The sequence below is a fragment of the Oratosquilla oratoria genome, chromosome 12 (assembly GCF_046742065.1).
Source record: "Oratosquilla oratoria isolate Oo_2021 chromosome 12, ASM4674206v1, whole genome shotgun sequence".
NCBI classification, from domain to species: Eukaryota; Metazoa; Arthropoda; class Malacostraca; order Stomatopoda; family Squillidae; genus Oratosquilla; species Oratosquilla oratoria.
This window is the reverse complement of record NC_134788.1, coordinates 34,472,370-34,484,869: the sequence shown is the minus strand read 5'-3', so window position 1 is coordinate 34,484,869 and position 12,500 is coordinate 34,472,370. Positions and strand designations below refer to the sequence as shown.

At 44.7% G+C, this 12,500-nt stretch overlaps 1 protein-coding gene across 1 annotated transcript in view; it reads right to left on the bottom strand.

The window, feature by feature from the left end:
- AP-2mu (adaptor protein complex 2, mu subunit) overlaps positions 1–12,500 on the bottom strand; it is a 20,303-nt gene that overhangs the window by 7,254 nt on the left and 549 nt on the right. Inside the window, exons 2-8 of the mRNA XM_076195068.1 lie at positions 11,104–11,280; positions 8,912–8,995; positions 8,277–8,355; positions 7,278–7,393; positions 5,216–5,318; positions 4,870–4,983; positions 4,031–4,175 (exon numbers count right to left, since the gene is read on the bottom strand). Coding sequence (XP_076051183.1) covers positions 4,031–4,175; positions 4,870–4,983; positions 5,216–5,318; positions 7,278–7,393; positions 8,277–8,355; positions 8,912–8,995; positions 11,104–11,280 — 818 coding nt within the window. The remainder of the gene's footprint in view (positions 1–4,030; positions 4,176–4,869; positions 4,984–5,215; positions 5,319–7,277; positions 7,394–8,276; positions 8,356–8,911; positions 8,996–11,103; positions 11,281–12,500) is intronic.

Sequence of the window (12,500 nt, the reverse complement as noted above, 5' to 3'; positions counted from 1 at the left end):
TTTGAGTCTAGGTACATTAGAAAATTAGAGACGAAGAGACAAGTTTAAATCTAAAAACTAGAAATCAAAAATATAGATTAAGTTGGGATAACATACAAATTTGTGTCCAAGTATATTAGAGAATAAGAGATAGAACACAACAAAAGTTGCTTCTTTCCCGTAAACTACATGTGGGAAAATCCACATGCGCACACTTGTACGCATCATCCCCTCCAGGTCCTGGAGCTGCAACGTCTACGTCGTGGGACCACCCCCCAACCCCAAGAGTTGGGGGCCAAACAGCAGCATTTACCCCTGGCCATCAGCTCTACGCAGATGGCACCGATCCCCAAGGAGGAGCTACGCCTACCTGGGGGAGTACCACAATCCTTTTTTTCCAACACACAATGTTACGTTTTTTCTGCACTGAGGGGTCATTTTCCGGCGATCACCCCTCTTCTTCTACTTTTAGCCGGAGATGTAGAGAGCAATCCTGGGCCCACCACAAAATACACATGCCCAACATGCTCTAAACCCATTACTTCGAGCAAACAGACAAAGGGCTCAGTTCAGTGCAATATGTGCAAAAACTGGGCCCACCTCACTTGTACAACACTTGCTGACACAAACCAATACACAAACACTTGGACATGTTCTACCTGCCCTCCAGTAACCCCAATCCCACCTCCCCAACCACAGCCAACACCCTTACCCACTCCCAATTTCCCCTTGCCCTTACCCCCGATTAGTACTCCCCTTCCTTTGTCCCCGATCTCTCCTTTCCCCCCCTCTGACCCAGATCCTACACCTTCCCCACTACCACCCCAACCTCAACCCCAAACGGCAACATACAACACATACAAAACACACAACATCAACATATTACAACACAACATTGACGGTATTAACACTAAAAAACATGAACTTGAACACTTTCTTAAACAACACAACATACACATTGCAATTCTACAAGAAACAAAATTAAGACACTCACACAAAACACCATCATTTCATAATTACACCACCATCAGACAAGACCGGACTGACGGCAATGGCGGTGGACTTGTCACCCTGATCCACCATTCCATCTGTTTTGTGGACACAAGTGCCACAACCAAAATTCTCCTCCCTACCACAGATAACACAACAGAAACCCAATCCATTCGTATCCGCACAGGCAACAATTCAACACTAACAATAGTTAACATGTACATTCCCCCCCAATCATCCCCCACAGTTCCAAACACCTTCAGACCTCAGCTCAGCCAACTAACCTCAATCCCCAACCTGATCATGGGTGGTGACTTCAACGCCAAGTCGTCTGCCTGGTTTGTCGACAACCCTGACACAGACAGAGGGCTTGATATACAGACTCAACTCGACTCATTGACTATCATGAACAACACGCATAATCATACACATATCCCATACCAAGCCCTCTACACTCCCTCCTCTCCTGATATCACCTTTTGCTCCCCCTGCCTAACCCCAACAACATCATGGAGAGTGGTCGGAGCCCTTGGTTCTGACCACCTTCCAATCATCATCACCACCAAAACAAGATGCACCCCAGCTGGCCACAGACACACTTACACCAATTACAAGAGAGCTAACTGGGAAGCCTTTAATGAAGAGACAGAACAACATTTTGAAACACTTAACAGTACACCAATCACAAACATAAACAATGCTGTGCACGCTTTTAATACAATCATACAAAACGCAGACAAGAGATACATCCCTAGAGGCAACAGAAAATCACACAACCCCAACTTCACACCAGAAATCCAAGGCCTCATCAGACAACGTGACACACTTAAACACGATACCCCCACACCTATCCCTCAAAACATAGCAGACCAAATACAAACACTAAACACTGTGATTGCCAATAAAATACATGAACAAAAAACACAAAATTGGCAAAACTTTATCAATACACTTGATCACAAAACAAACACCAGCAAATTGTACAAAACACTCAACAGCATCACACTATCCAACACTAACACTACACGCTCTCACGCAGCAATAATCACAACAACAGATAATCTACCCTCAAACAGACAACAAGCAAACGCACTCATACGTCATTTTGCACAGACGAGCCATCTTACATCTCACCCTGACGACCGACGCACCATTCGACGTAAGAAAGACTTTCCCACAGACTCAGACTATACACCCTTCATAGACAGTCAGACAAAACTCATAATGCATAGTCTCAAGCACTCATCTGCCTGTGGCCCTGATAACATAAGCAACATCCACCTAAAACACATTGGACCACAAGGTATACACGCACTCACAAACATTGCAAACTACAGCTATTCACACAACACTATACCCGACATCTGGAAGCATGGTAAAATAATCACCATCCCAAAACCGAACAAAGACCCAACAATCCCATCATCGCACCGCCCAATCACACTTCTCTGCACCCCCTCTAAAGTCATTGAACGCCTAATACTTAAACTTGTCACACCATATATTCCCCTTGCTGACTCACAACACGGTTTTAGGCCACTACACTCCACAAACACTCTTCTGACAAACCTCACACAAAGAATTTTTGATGGCATCAATTCAGATAGGCCCCACCACAGAACACTTCTTATAACATTGGACATTAGTAAAGCTTTTGATGCTATCCCCCGCCACAACCTAACAAATAAAATATATAACACAGACATGCACAATAACACCAAAAGATGGCTGGCCAATTATCTGGCAGGCAGGAATGCTCATGTGTCATATAATGGCCAATCATCGCACATCAGAAACATTAAGAACGGAGTACCGCAGGGCTCAGTTCTATCCCCCACATTATTTAATCTATACATGCATGACTTACCCACGCCAGACACCTCAGAAATACAAATCTCTTCTTACGCAGACGACATAACAATCACATGCACACATCGTAACACAGACAAAGCTGCAGAAATAATCCAGCCTTACCTTGACACACTCAACACATGGTTCATCACAAACAGACTCAAAATAGCTCCAACCAAATCTACAGCAACACTTCTCACCAACTGGACAAAAGAACACAAATACATACCTCATCTCTACATCAACAACACTCTAATACCACACACAAACACACCGAAAATTCTTGGTGTAACATACGATACATCCATGTCTTTCAAACAACACCTCACAAACATAAAAAACAAATGCACACCTAGACTTAACGCACTTAAGTCAATCACTGGAACAACATTTGGACAAAACAAAGAAACTAATATAACAATATACAAACAATGTATACGCTCAGTGATGAATTATGCGAGTCCTGCATGGGCTCCTAATCTCAGTGAGACACACCACAACACCCTTCAAATCATACAAAACAAAGCCCTAAAAACAATTACAGGCTGCACAAATACATCACCTACAGACCATTTACACCATGAAACAAAAGTCCTCAAAGTCAAGGAACACCTCGACATGAGAGGCACACAAACACTTGCTGCAGCCACCACAAACACATCACACCCGTTACACTACATAGCAGAACACCCACACACACCAAGAAACATTAAAACTACACCCAAAGACCTTTATTACACACAGATACTCTCTTCTCTTCCTCCACAACCACCAAATACCAGCCTCCGGAAACATATTCATAATCATATCACTCACCGCTCCATTAACACACTGAAAGACAACACACTGCTGCATGCCAGACCCCCTGATATCCACCCTTCTGAATCCTCTCTCCCACGTAAGGACAGAGTCCACTTGGCCAGACTGCGATGCGGTCACCACCCAGCACTTCTAAGCTACCAGAGGAGGCTGGACGACCGTGTTGTGAACAGCTGCCCAGGATGTAACACTTCACCCCATACCATACAACACATAATGGAAGACTGCATTATACACAATCATGCACGCAAACAACACAACATACACTCTATAAAGGATTTGTGGGAAAACCCAGTCTCGGCTGTGGCCTTCCTTGGGGAGACGGGACTGCTCGGACAGACAGTCTAGGGAACGACAACAACAACAACAAAATCATCCCCTCCTTGCTCACCTCATGAGTTCAAACTCGCCGTCAGGTGGAATGAAAGAAATGGAATGCTCCGTCTCGAACTTCGAAAGCTTGACACACTGGTGGAACTGGCAATCGTCGATGGCGATGCTCGTCTTTCCAGAGCGCTGGCTGTCATCCCCAGATCCTGAAGAAAAGAATTATTTTCTTTACGGCAGATTGACTTTGATTAGGTCGTCAGGCAGAGGTGATGGTCGGGAATGGCGAGTGAAGATCAGTCAAGTGGAAAGATGGAAAGGAAACGGGGGTTGAACCAGGAACATCGATGTGATCCAACATTTCGTCTTTACGTCTTCTTAGTCCGTTCTCCCACCACCACTCGACACGTCACTTTGAAGGTGAGACGGTTGAGTGGAAAGGTAAGGAAACTCTGGTTCGTCGATGCAATCCGACGCTTGACCGTCTCACCTTCAAAGCGACATGTCGAGTGGCGGTGAGAAATCGGGTGTAGGGACACGGGAAATAATACGGAATCCACTCAGAAGACGTAAAGTCAAAACATTAGATCACATTGGCATTCCTGGTTTAACCTGTGTTTCTTTTCCATTCAATGGTGAGTGAATGGTTTGAGACTAATGTGGGGAGTGCCAGTGTCCAGGTTGAGTCGTCTAGCCACGGTTATTCAAAGTATATATGGTTTGTGGGTGGGTGGGAGAGGAGCACAAGCTGCGAATTGATGAACATGCTGACGAATAAAAATTACCAATAATCAAACGGGCTCGATCCAACGGAGCTTCTGAGCCCAAGTGAAAAAAATATCAAGATATACCATAGACTAGCCTGCCCACTGAACTGCCCTTAATCGCGACTCGATACATTACCTCGCTTGGCGTCCATGATGATTTTGTCGTTGATGCCGAACTTGCACTCGGGCATTCCCGAGAGGTAGCTCTTCATGACGACCTTCCCGGCCACGTGGGCGGAGAGCACCTGGCCTGAAAGAACGATGACAAACCCGGTTACCTTATGGTCAACGTTCCCTCTAACCTATGCGCACATGAAGTGTTCAAACAATATTAAAATCCGTTCAATAAAGACGTTCCACCCAAACATAGACTTATAAATTCTCTAAAAATATTCTAACTTGCCAACTGACAAACCATTAAAACGTAACGGGTCATTTGGCTAACTTCGTGAGGAATATCGACGTCAATACATCATACGTACCCTGAGGCGACATGAGCAGATTGACGTACTCGATGACATCCAGGAAGAGTTCGTTGCGGCGGTATTTGATACCCTCACGCCGCCATCCAATCTGCCCCGTTACCTGTAAGCCAGAGGAACATCAGTGTACATAATTGAGAGTTAAATAAGGCAGTTTCCTCGCAAGGAAGCCAGCTTACCTAGCCAGGAAACCTAGATGGTAAGACTTTCACCTGCCTCCAAGCTTCTCGTAAAGTGGCAAATTCGAATTACGTAAAATCTCACAGGTGCTGACTTCATCATATATATATAAAAAATATATATATATATATATGTATATATATATATATACATATGTATATATATATACATATATATATATACATATGTATATATATATATATATACATATACATATATATATACTGGTACATTGTGACAAGTTGATGAAGGTGGAAAAAGAAGTCACGGGTCCAGTTCACATTCCTCTGAAGAAGCATAGAGCGAAACCGGTCAGGAATAAACTCAGGAACTCGGAACTAGACCCGTGACTTCTTTTCCCACCTTCATATATATATATATATATATATATACACACACACACACATATATATATATATATATATATAAATAAAATTAGTAACCCGTCCTCTGAATAATACATACATACATACATATACCAAGGCTTTTTCCCCCTTACAAAGGAGGTAGCCAAAAAGGGAAAGGCATAAAAACACTCACACCCATTTCATCCCCAAATACACTCCACTCCCCTCCCACCCTCCCTCTCATCTGAGCACCTGGGTGGGAGGGGTGTGGAGTGTATGTAGGGATGAAATGGGTGGGAGTGTTTTTATGCCTTTCCCTTTTTGGCTACCTCCCTTGTAAGGGGGAAAAAGCCTTGGTATATGTATGTATGTATGTATTATTACATGTAACATGAGAACATGTAATAAAGCAGTGACTTTATATTTTATAATGCGAGTATAGAGATGAATTGTACACTTGGCATCTGATGCTGTGTGTGAGAATTTGAGCCGTACTGAAGTGGTTAAGCATGCTAGTCAAGTCATGGAGGTGGAGACGACTAAGAACAGGAAGAAGTGAAGGGATAACGGAAGAGACATTGCGAAGATCACGATCCCCAGAGTACGAACATATATTAACTATTTCTCCCTCACAAGGGAGACAGCAAAAAAAAATAAAATAAAATAAAAATAAAAGAAAGTCCCTCCATTACGCTGTCCCCCCCATCCCCCAATCTTGGTATGGTTCTGTACCACTTCTCTGAATATTAATTTCCCATTTTTTCCGAACCCTATGGTATGGGAGACGGAATACTGCCACCAAGTGTTCCCACTCGAATTGTAAAAGGCGACAAAAACAAGACTAGGAATCCTCCTCTCCGTATCCGCAGAAGGGATGTTTCTCGTAAAGAATAGCAACCCCAGAAACATGTTTATAAATAAGTGCCCAAGGCAGCGGGCGGGATACTGGGATGACCCGTCATCCACGAGGAGCTAAGATGAGAAGGGGGGGGGGAAGGGCGGTGGATGTGAGTGGAACAGGTGGGAGTAGGCACCTGCCTTCGACTTTGGCTACCTCCTTTGTGTAGGGAAAAAAAAAACCTATCACACTCCACTCCCCTCCACCCTCTTCTCTTGGCTCCTCCTGGATGATGGGTCATCCCTGCATCTTGCCCACACTACCCTGGGTCAGAAGCAATGTTGCAAGACACAGCACATCCACAGCCAGGCCACTTCATTAAATCAGCAACCCCTCTCTCTCCGTCCCCTCATGCACAAAAGGAGAAGATGGGGAGAAATCCCTTCGGGCTGTGTCAATATTTTTTCCCTCACCCCCCATCCCCCACCCATTCCACCTCATGGATCACAGCATCATCCATATACAACCATTCTCCATTCACCCGTCTTCTGTCCTTTCCCGTCCTCCCTTGTAAGGGGGAAAAAAGCTGATGGCATATCAATTGATAAACAGCTCTTGGGTGCTCTGGGGTTGTGAACCTTTACGACGTCTGGAATTAAGCGATAACAGTCGGTGACGGGAGAGGCTCGACACAAACCTGCGAGGTGATCTGCGCCTGTTCTTCCTTGCTGGCCGTCTTGATGCCCTGCTGTGTGATGAAGGTCTTCAGCACGCCCGTGTCCGTGTTCTGGGGGTATCCAAAGTCCAAGATCTCTGTCGAAGAAAATTCAATTGACGGACACGTAAAGAAGGATCTCTGAAGAAGGTAATTTTGTCGGAGATAACCAGATTTACATACACGTAAAGAAGGATCTCTGACGAAGGTAATTTGATTTACGGACACGTAAAGGAGAATCTCCGACGAAGGTAATTTTGTCGGAGGATGATCAGATTTACGGACACACAAAGAAGGATCTCTGAAGAAAGCAATTTTATCGGAAATAATCAGATTTACAGACACAAAAAAGGTTCTCTGATGAAGATAATTTTGTCGGAGATAATCACATCTACAGACACATAAAGAAGGTTCCCTGATGAAGGACAATTTGATTTCCTGACAAATCAAAGGTACGTAATTCTGTTTTCCTCTGATGTGTATTCCATTACCCACATCCTCCCTTACTCATCACAAGACCACACGTCAAAAGGATACAAAAGGAATACGGTTTTCCACATAGACGTATAAACGTGCAGAATAGCCTAGGTGATATGGCCCCAAGATCAAGCAATACATGAGTTGAAATCTAAATATGACAATTAGACATCAAGGATATAGATTAAGTTGGAACTGTACATGAATTTGAGTTAATTTGTTATTTACTATTTATTTATTATTCAACTATACCTATGCATTTATCTTTATTAATTATTTACATTATAAAAAAAAAATTCTAATCATTATATATATTTTTTCGCATCCGTCCTAGTTATGGACCAAAAGGTCTCCTGTCGGCACGCTCCACTTTTGTGATCCTTTGTTATGTTAGGTAATTAGCGAATAGATGGTACCCAACGAGCAATGCTCCTTTCCTGTGTACTATAGTTACATAAATACAAAGGTAGGGAAATGATGGTGGGGGGGGGGAGAGGGACTCACCGTCCAGAAGTTCGTAAATGAGGACGAAGTTGTTCTTGACGTTCTCCTCGGAGATCTTTCCGAAGTAACTGCTCATCACCTGTCCACGGGAAAGAAGGAAAAGATAGAGTCAGTTTGTAGAAATGGCGATCGAGACCCATTTTGGCGGATTGGATTGCAAATTAGAGAATCTGAACATATTTGTCATGAAACGGAGCATAATTTTCTTCAATAGGAATGTTTGACAATTTTCGTGCAAGACATTTCAAAATGAAAACAGAAAAAGTACAATTTTTCATGAAACGGAGCATCTGCTTGTATCATTTCAAGACAAGTTTTTCAACTACGAATCCTAGAAACTCTTGGACTAGCAATTAAAGCACCCTTTGGGTTTCATATTTTAAGAAATTTCTAGATCCACAAAGTACCTAATTGCTAGTACGAGAGAATATTAAGAGTCATCCACAAGGAGCTAAGATGAGAAGGGGGGGTGGGGTGGATGGGAGTAGAATGGGCTAGGTATGTGCCTTCCACTTTGGCTACCTCCCTTATAAGGGGGAAAAAGCCGCTGGTAAGGCATAAGAGGAGTCACCCGGAATCCCTCGCACATTCTCCCCCAGGCAACGGTTCGTTGACGCTTCACAGACTATGCTTACCTCCAACATCTTGAGCAGGAATTCGAAGACTTGGGACGCATTGACATTTTGCTTGGTCACGGCCGCCACCCAAATGTTCGCTCTCTGAAATGTGAAGAGAGACACCATAAAACCTCTGGCATATTTCGCTCGTCTGGCAATTTAATTTGACTGCGTAATGACAAATCTCACTTGGAGGAAATTTCACACGGGAAGGGGTCGGAAGAGGGGAAGAGATGGAGGAGGGGAGGGGAGAGGGAGAGAAGAGATGGGAAGAGAAGGGAAATGGAGAGAGAGATGGAGAGAAAGGAGAGATGAGAGATGGAGAGAGAGGAGAGATGGAAAGAGAGAGGAGAGATGGAGAGAGGAGAGATGGAAAGAGAGATATGGAGAGAGAGGAGAGATGGAAAGAGATGGACAGAGAGGGATGATGGAGAGAGAGAGGAGAAATGGAGAAAGGAGAGACAGAGAGAGGGGTGATGGAGAGAGGAGAGATGGAAAGAGAGATATGGAGAGAGAGGAGAGAAGAGAGATGGTTAGAAAGGGGTGATGGAGAGAGGAGAGATGTAAAGATATATGCAGAGAGAGGAGAGATGGAGAGAGAGGGGTGATGGAGAGAGAGGGGTGATGGAGAGAGAGGAGAGATGGAGAGAGGGGTGATGGAGAGAGGAGAGATGGAAAGAGAGAAGAGAGATGGAGAGAGGAGAGATGGAAAGAGAGATATGGAGAGAGAGGAGAGATGGACAGAGAGGGGTGATGGAGAGAGAGATGAGAGATGGAGAAAGGAGAGACAGAGAGAGGGGTGATGGAGAGAGAGGGGTGATGGAGAGAGAGGGGTAATGGAGAGAGAGGAGAGATGGAGAGATGGAGAGAGAGGAGAGATGGAGACAGAGGAGAGATGGAGAGAGAGGAGGGATGGAGAGAGAGGAGGGATGGAGAGAGAGGAGAGATGAGAGATGGAGAAAGGAGAGACGGAGAGAGGGGTGATGGAGAGAGGAGAGATGGAAAGAGAGAAGAGAGATGGAGAGAGGAGAGATGGAAAGCGATATGGAGAGAGAGGAGAGATGGACAGAGAGGGGTGATGGAGAGAGAGATGAGAGATGGAGAAAGGAGAGACAGAGAGAGGGGTGATGGAGAGAGGAGAGATGGAAAGAGAGATATGGAGAGAGAGAGGAGAGAAGAGAGATGGTTAGAGAGGGGTGATGGAGAGAGGAGAGATGGAAAGAGAGATATGGAGAGAGAGGAGAGATGGAGAGAGAGGGGTGATGGAGAGAGAGGGGTGATGGAGAGAGAGGGGTGATGGAGAGAGAGGGGTGATGGAGAGAGAGGAGAGATGGAGAGAGGGGTGATGGAGAGAGGAGAGATGGAAAGAGAGATATGGAGAGACAGGAGAGAAGAGAGATGGTTAGAGAGGGGTGATGGAGAGAGGAGAGATGGAAAGATATATGCAGAGAGAGGAGAGATGGAGAGAGAGGGGTGATGGAGAGAGAGGGGTGATGGAGAGAGGGGTGATGGAGAGAGGAGAGATGGAAAGAGAGATATGGAGAGAGAGGAGAGAAGAGAGATGGAGAGAGGGGTGATGGAGAGAGAGGAGAGATGGAGAGAGAGGAGAGATGGAGAGAGAGGAGGGATGGAGAGAGAGGAGGGATGGAAAGAGAGATATGGAGAGAGAAGAGAGATGGAGAAAGGAGAGACAGAGAGAGGGGTGATGGAGAGAGAGGAGAGATGGAGAGAGAGGGGTAATGGAGAGAGAGGAGAGATGGAGAGAGAGGAGAGATGGAGAGAGAGGAGAGATGGAAAGAGAGGAGGGATGGAAAGTGGGTTGACAGAGGGAAAGAAGAGAGACGTAGTAGTCGGGGCAGAGGGACATGGCCCTTAACCGGTGGGTGACGGGGTTGGGTGTGCGTGCGTGTGTGTGCATGTGTATTGTTGAAAGCAAGAGGAAGCCCCCGCCCCCACAAGAATTACGTTACCCTTCCTTCTAACCTTCCTCATTAAAAAAAATAGGTATGCGTCTGCGTGTGTGTACATGTATGTCTGTGTGCGCACACATGTACTTATGCAGTTGTACATTACAAGAAAAGGTGCTGTGCTCGTTGTGTCCTGTATCTGTATCTTGCAGTATCTAAATTTTGTGTGTGCATGCATACAGTGTGTACGTGTGTATACGTGCATGTGTACGCGTGTGTGCACATGCGACTCTTTCGTCCTACCTTGATATGGAAGAAACTGGTACGGGCGATATTGGTCACGGGAGAACGGACCTGTTGCCGGGCATGAATGACATTCACCCGAAAGGCGTCAACGGCATTGCGGCCGATGTCATCCCGATAGACGCGGGAGATGAGCACCTCGCCCTTGTGGTTGTAGATGAACAAACCACCAATCATCTACAAAAGAAACGAAACATCAATCGTAATCCATGTACGTAATACACCGATGGCTTTTTCCCCCCTTACAAGGGAGGTAGCCAAAAGACAAAGACATAAAAATTGCCTCCACCCATTCCATCCCCAATACACTCCACTCCCCTCCACCCTCTTCCCTCCTCCTGGACGACAGGTCATCCCTGCATCTCGCCCACTGCCCTGGGTCAGAGGCAATGCAGCAAGACACAGCACATCCACAGCACCCTGGTGCCAAAAACATTTAGAGATCGTGGGTCTACAAGGTATTGCATCGTACGGCAATTCGCCTGGTTTTTGAAATGCGAATCGTGTGGGCCCTTTCCAACATTGTTGGTATTTTGTCGAGTTTCCTAGATCAGTTTAGATTCATAATCGGGGCCAACTGTTCTGGATTAGTCGTTCTAAACCTTTTTTGTTTCCCGTACCCCTCGATATCAAAGAAAAATTTCTCGTACTCCCATCGAGTACAAGTACAATGCAAACATGCAAAAAGGATTAGCGATAAAAACCTTCCTTTGCTTTACCGTGGTAAACGTACGGTGCCATTGCACTGGCGATCGTGTCTCGTACACCCTCTGGGCACGGGTCCCACAGGTTAAGAACCACTAGTGTAGATAGATGGTTCATATTTAGTTTGAGTGTTTTGCGTAAAGTTTTGGGTTTTTATTACAAGAACTGCTGACTAAATTACAAAAAATAAATGAACACCAGCACAACTGATAAGTAAAAATGAGAATCTTAAAAAAAAAAAGTATAGAATGCTTGACATGTGGAATAATCTGCCAGAAGATAAAAATGCCGTAGACACAAAAACTTCAAAAAGCAACCCAGACCTAGAAGGATAAATCTGCCACATACGACCACATGGCAAAACATTCAGTTAGGATTTTGAGCCCTTAGAACTCTATTAGAAAATTTCCTTGGCAAATCTAACGCAGTCGGAGTTCAGTAATCCTGTCTGGAAACGAAGTTCGTTTCCCTGCATCTCCACTGCAAAATAAATCTCCAGGAATCCTTTCTATTTCATCAAAATAATGTGTACATTTGGGGACATAATAAAATAATGGTAATTCATTTTGTCACACTTATTCCATGAAGGATCAGTCTAGGGATTCCAGACGGAACCTGGATAATCATGATATAATAATTGTACCCAAGGATTGCCAACAGACCACATTAACTAATTAACGGATTGCATAGAA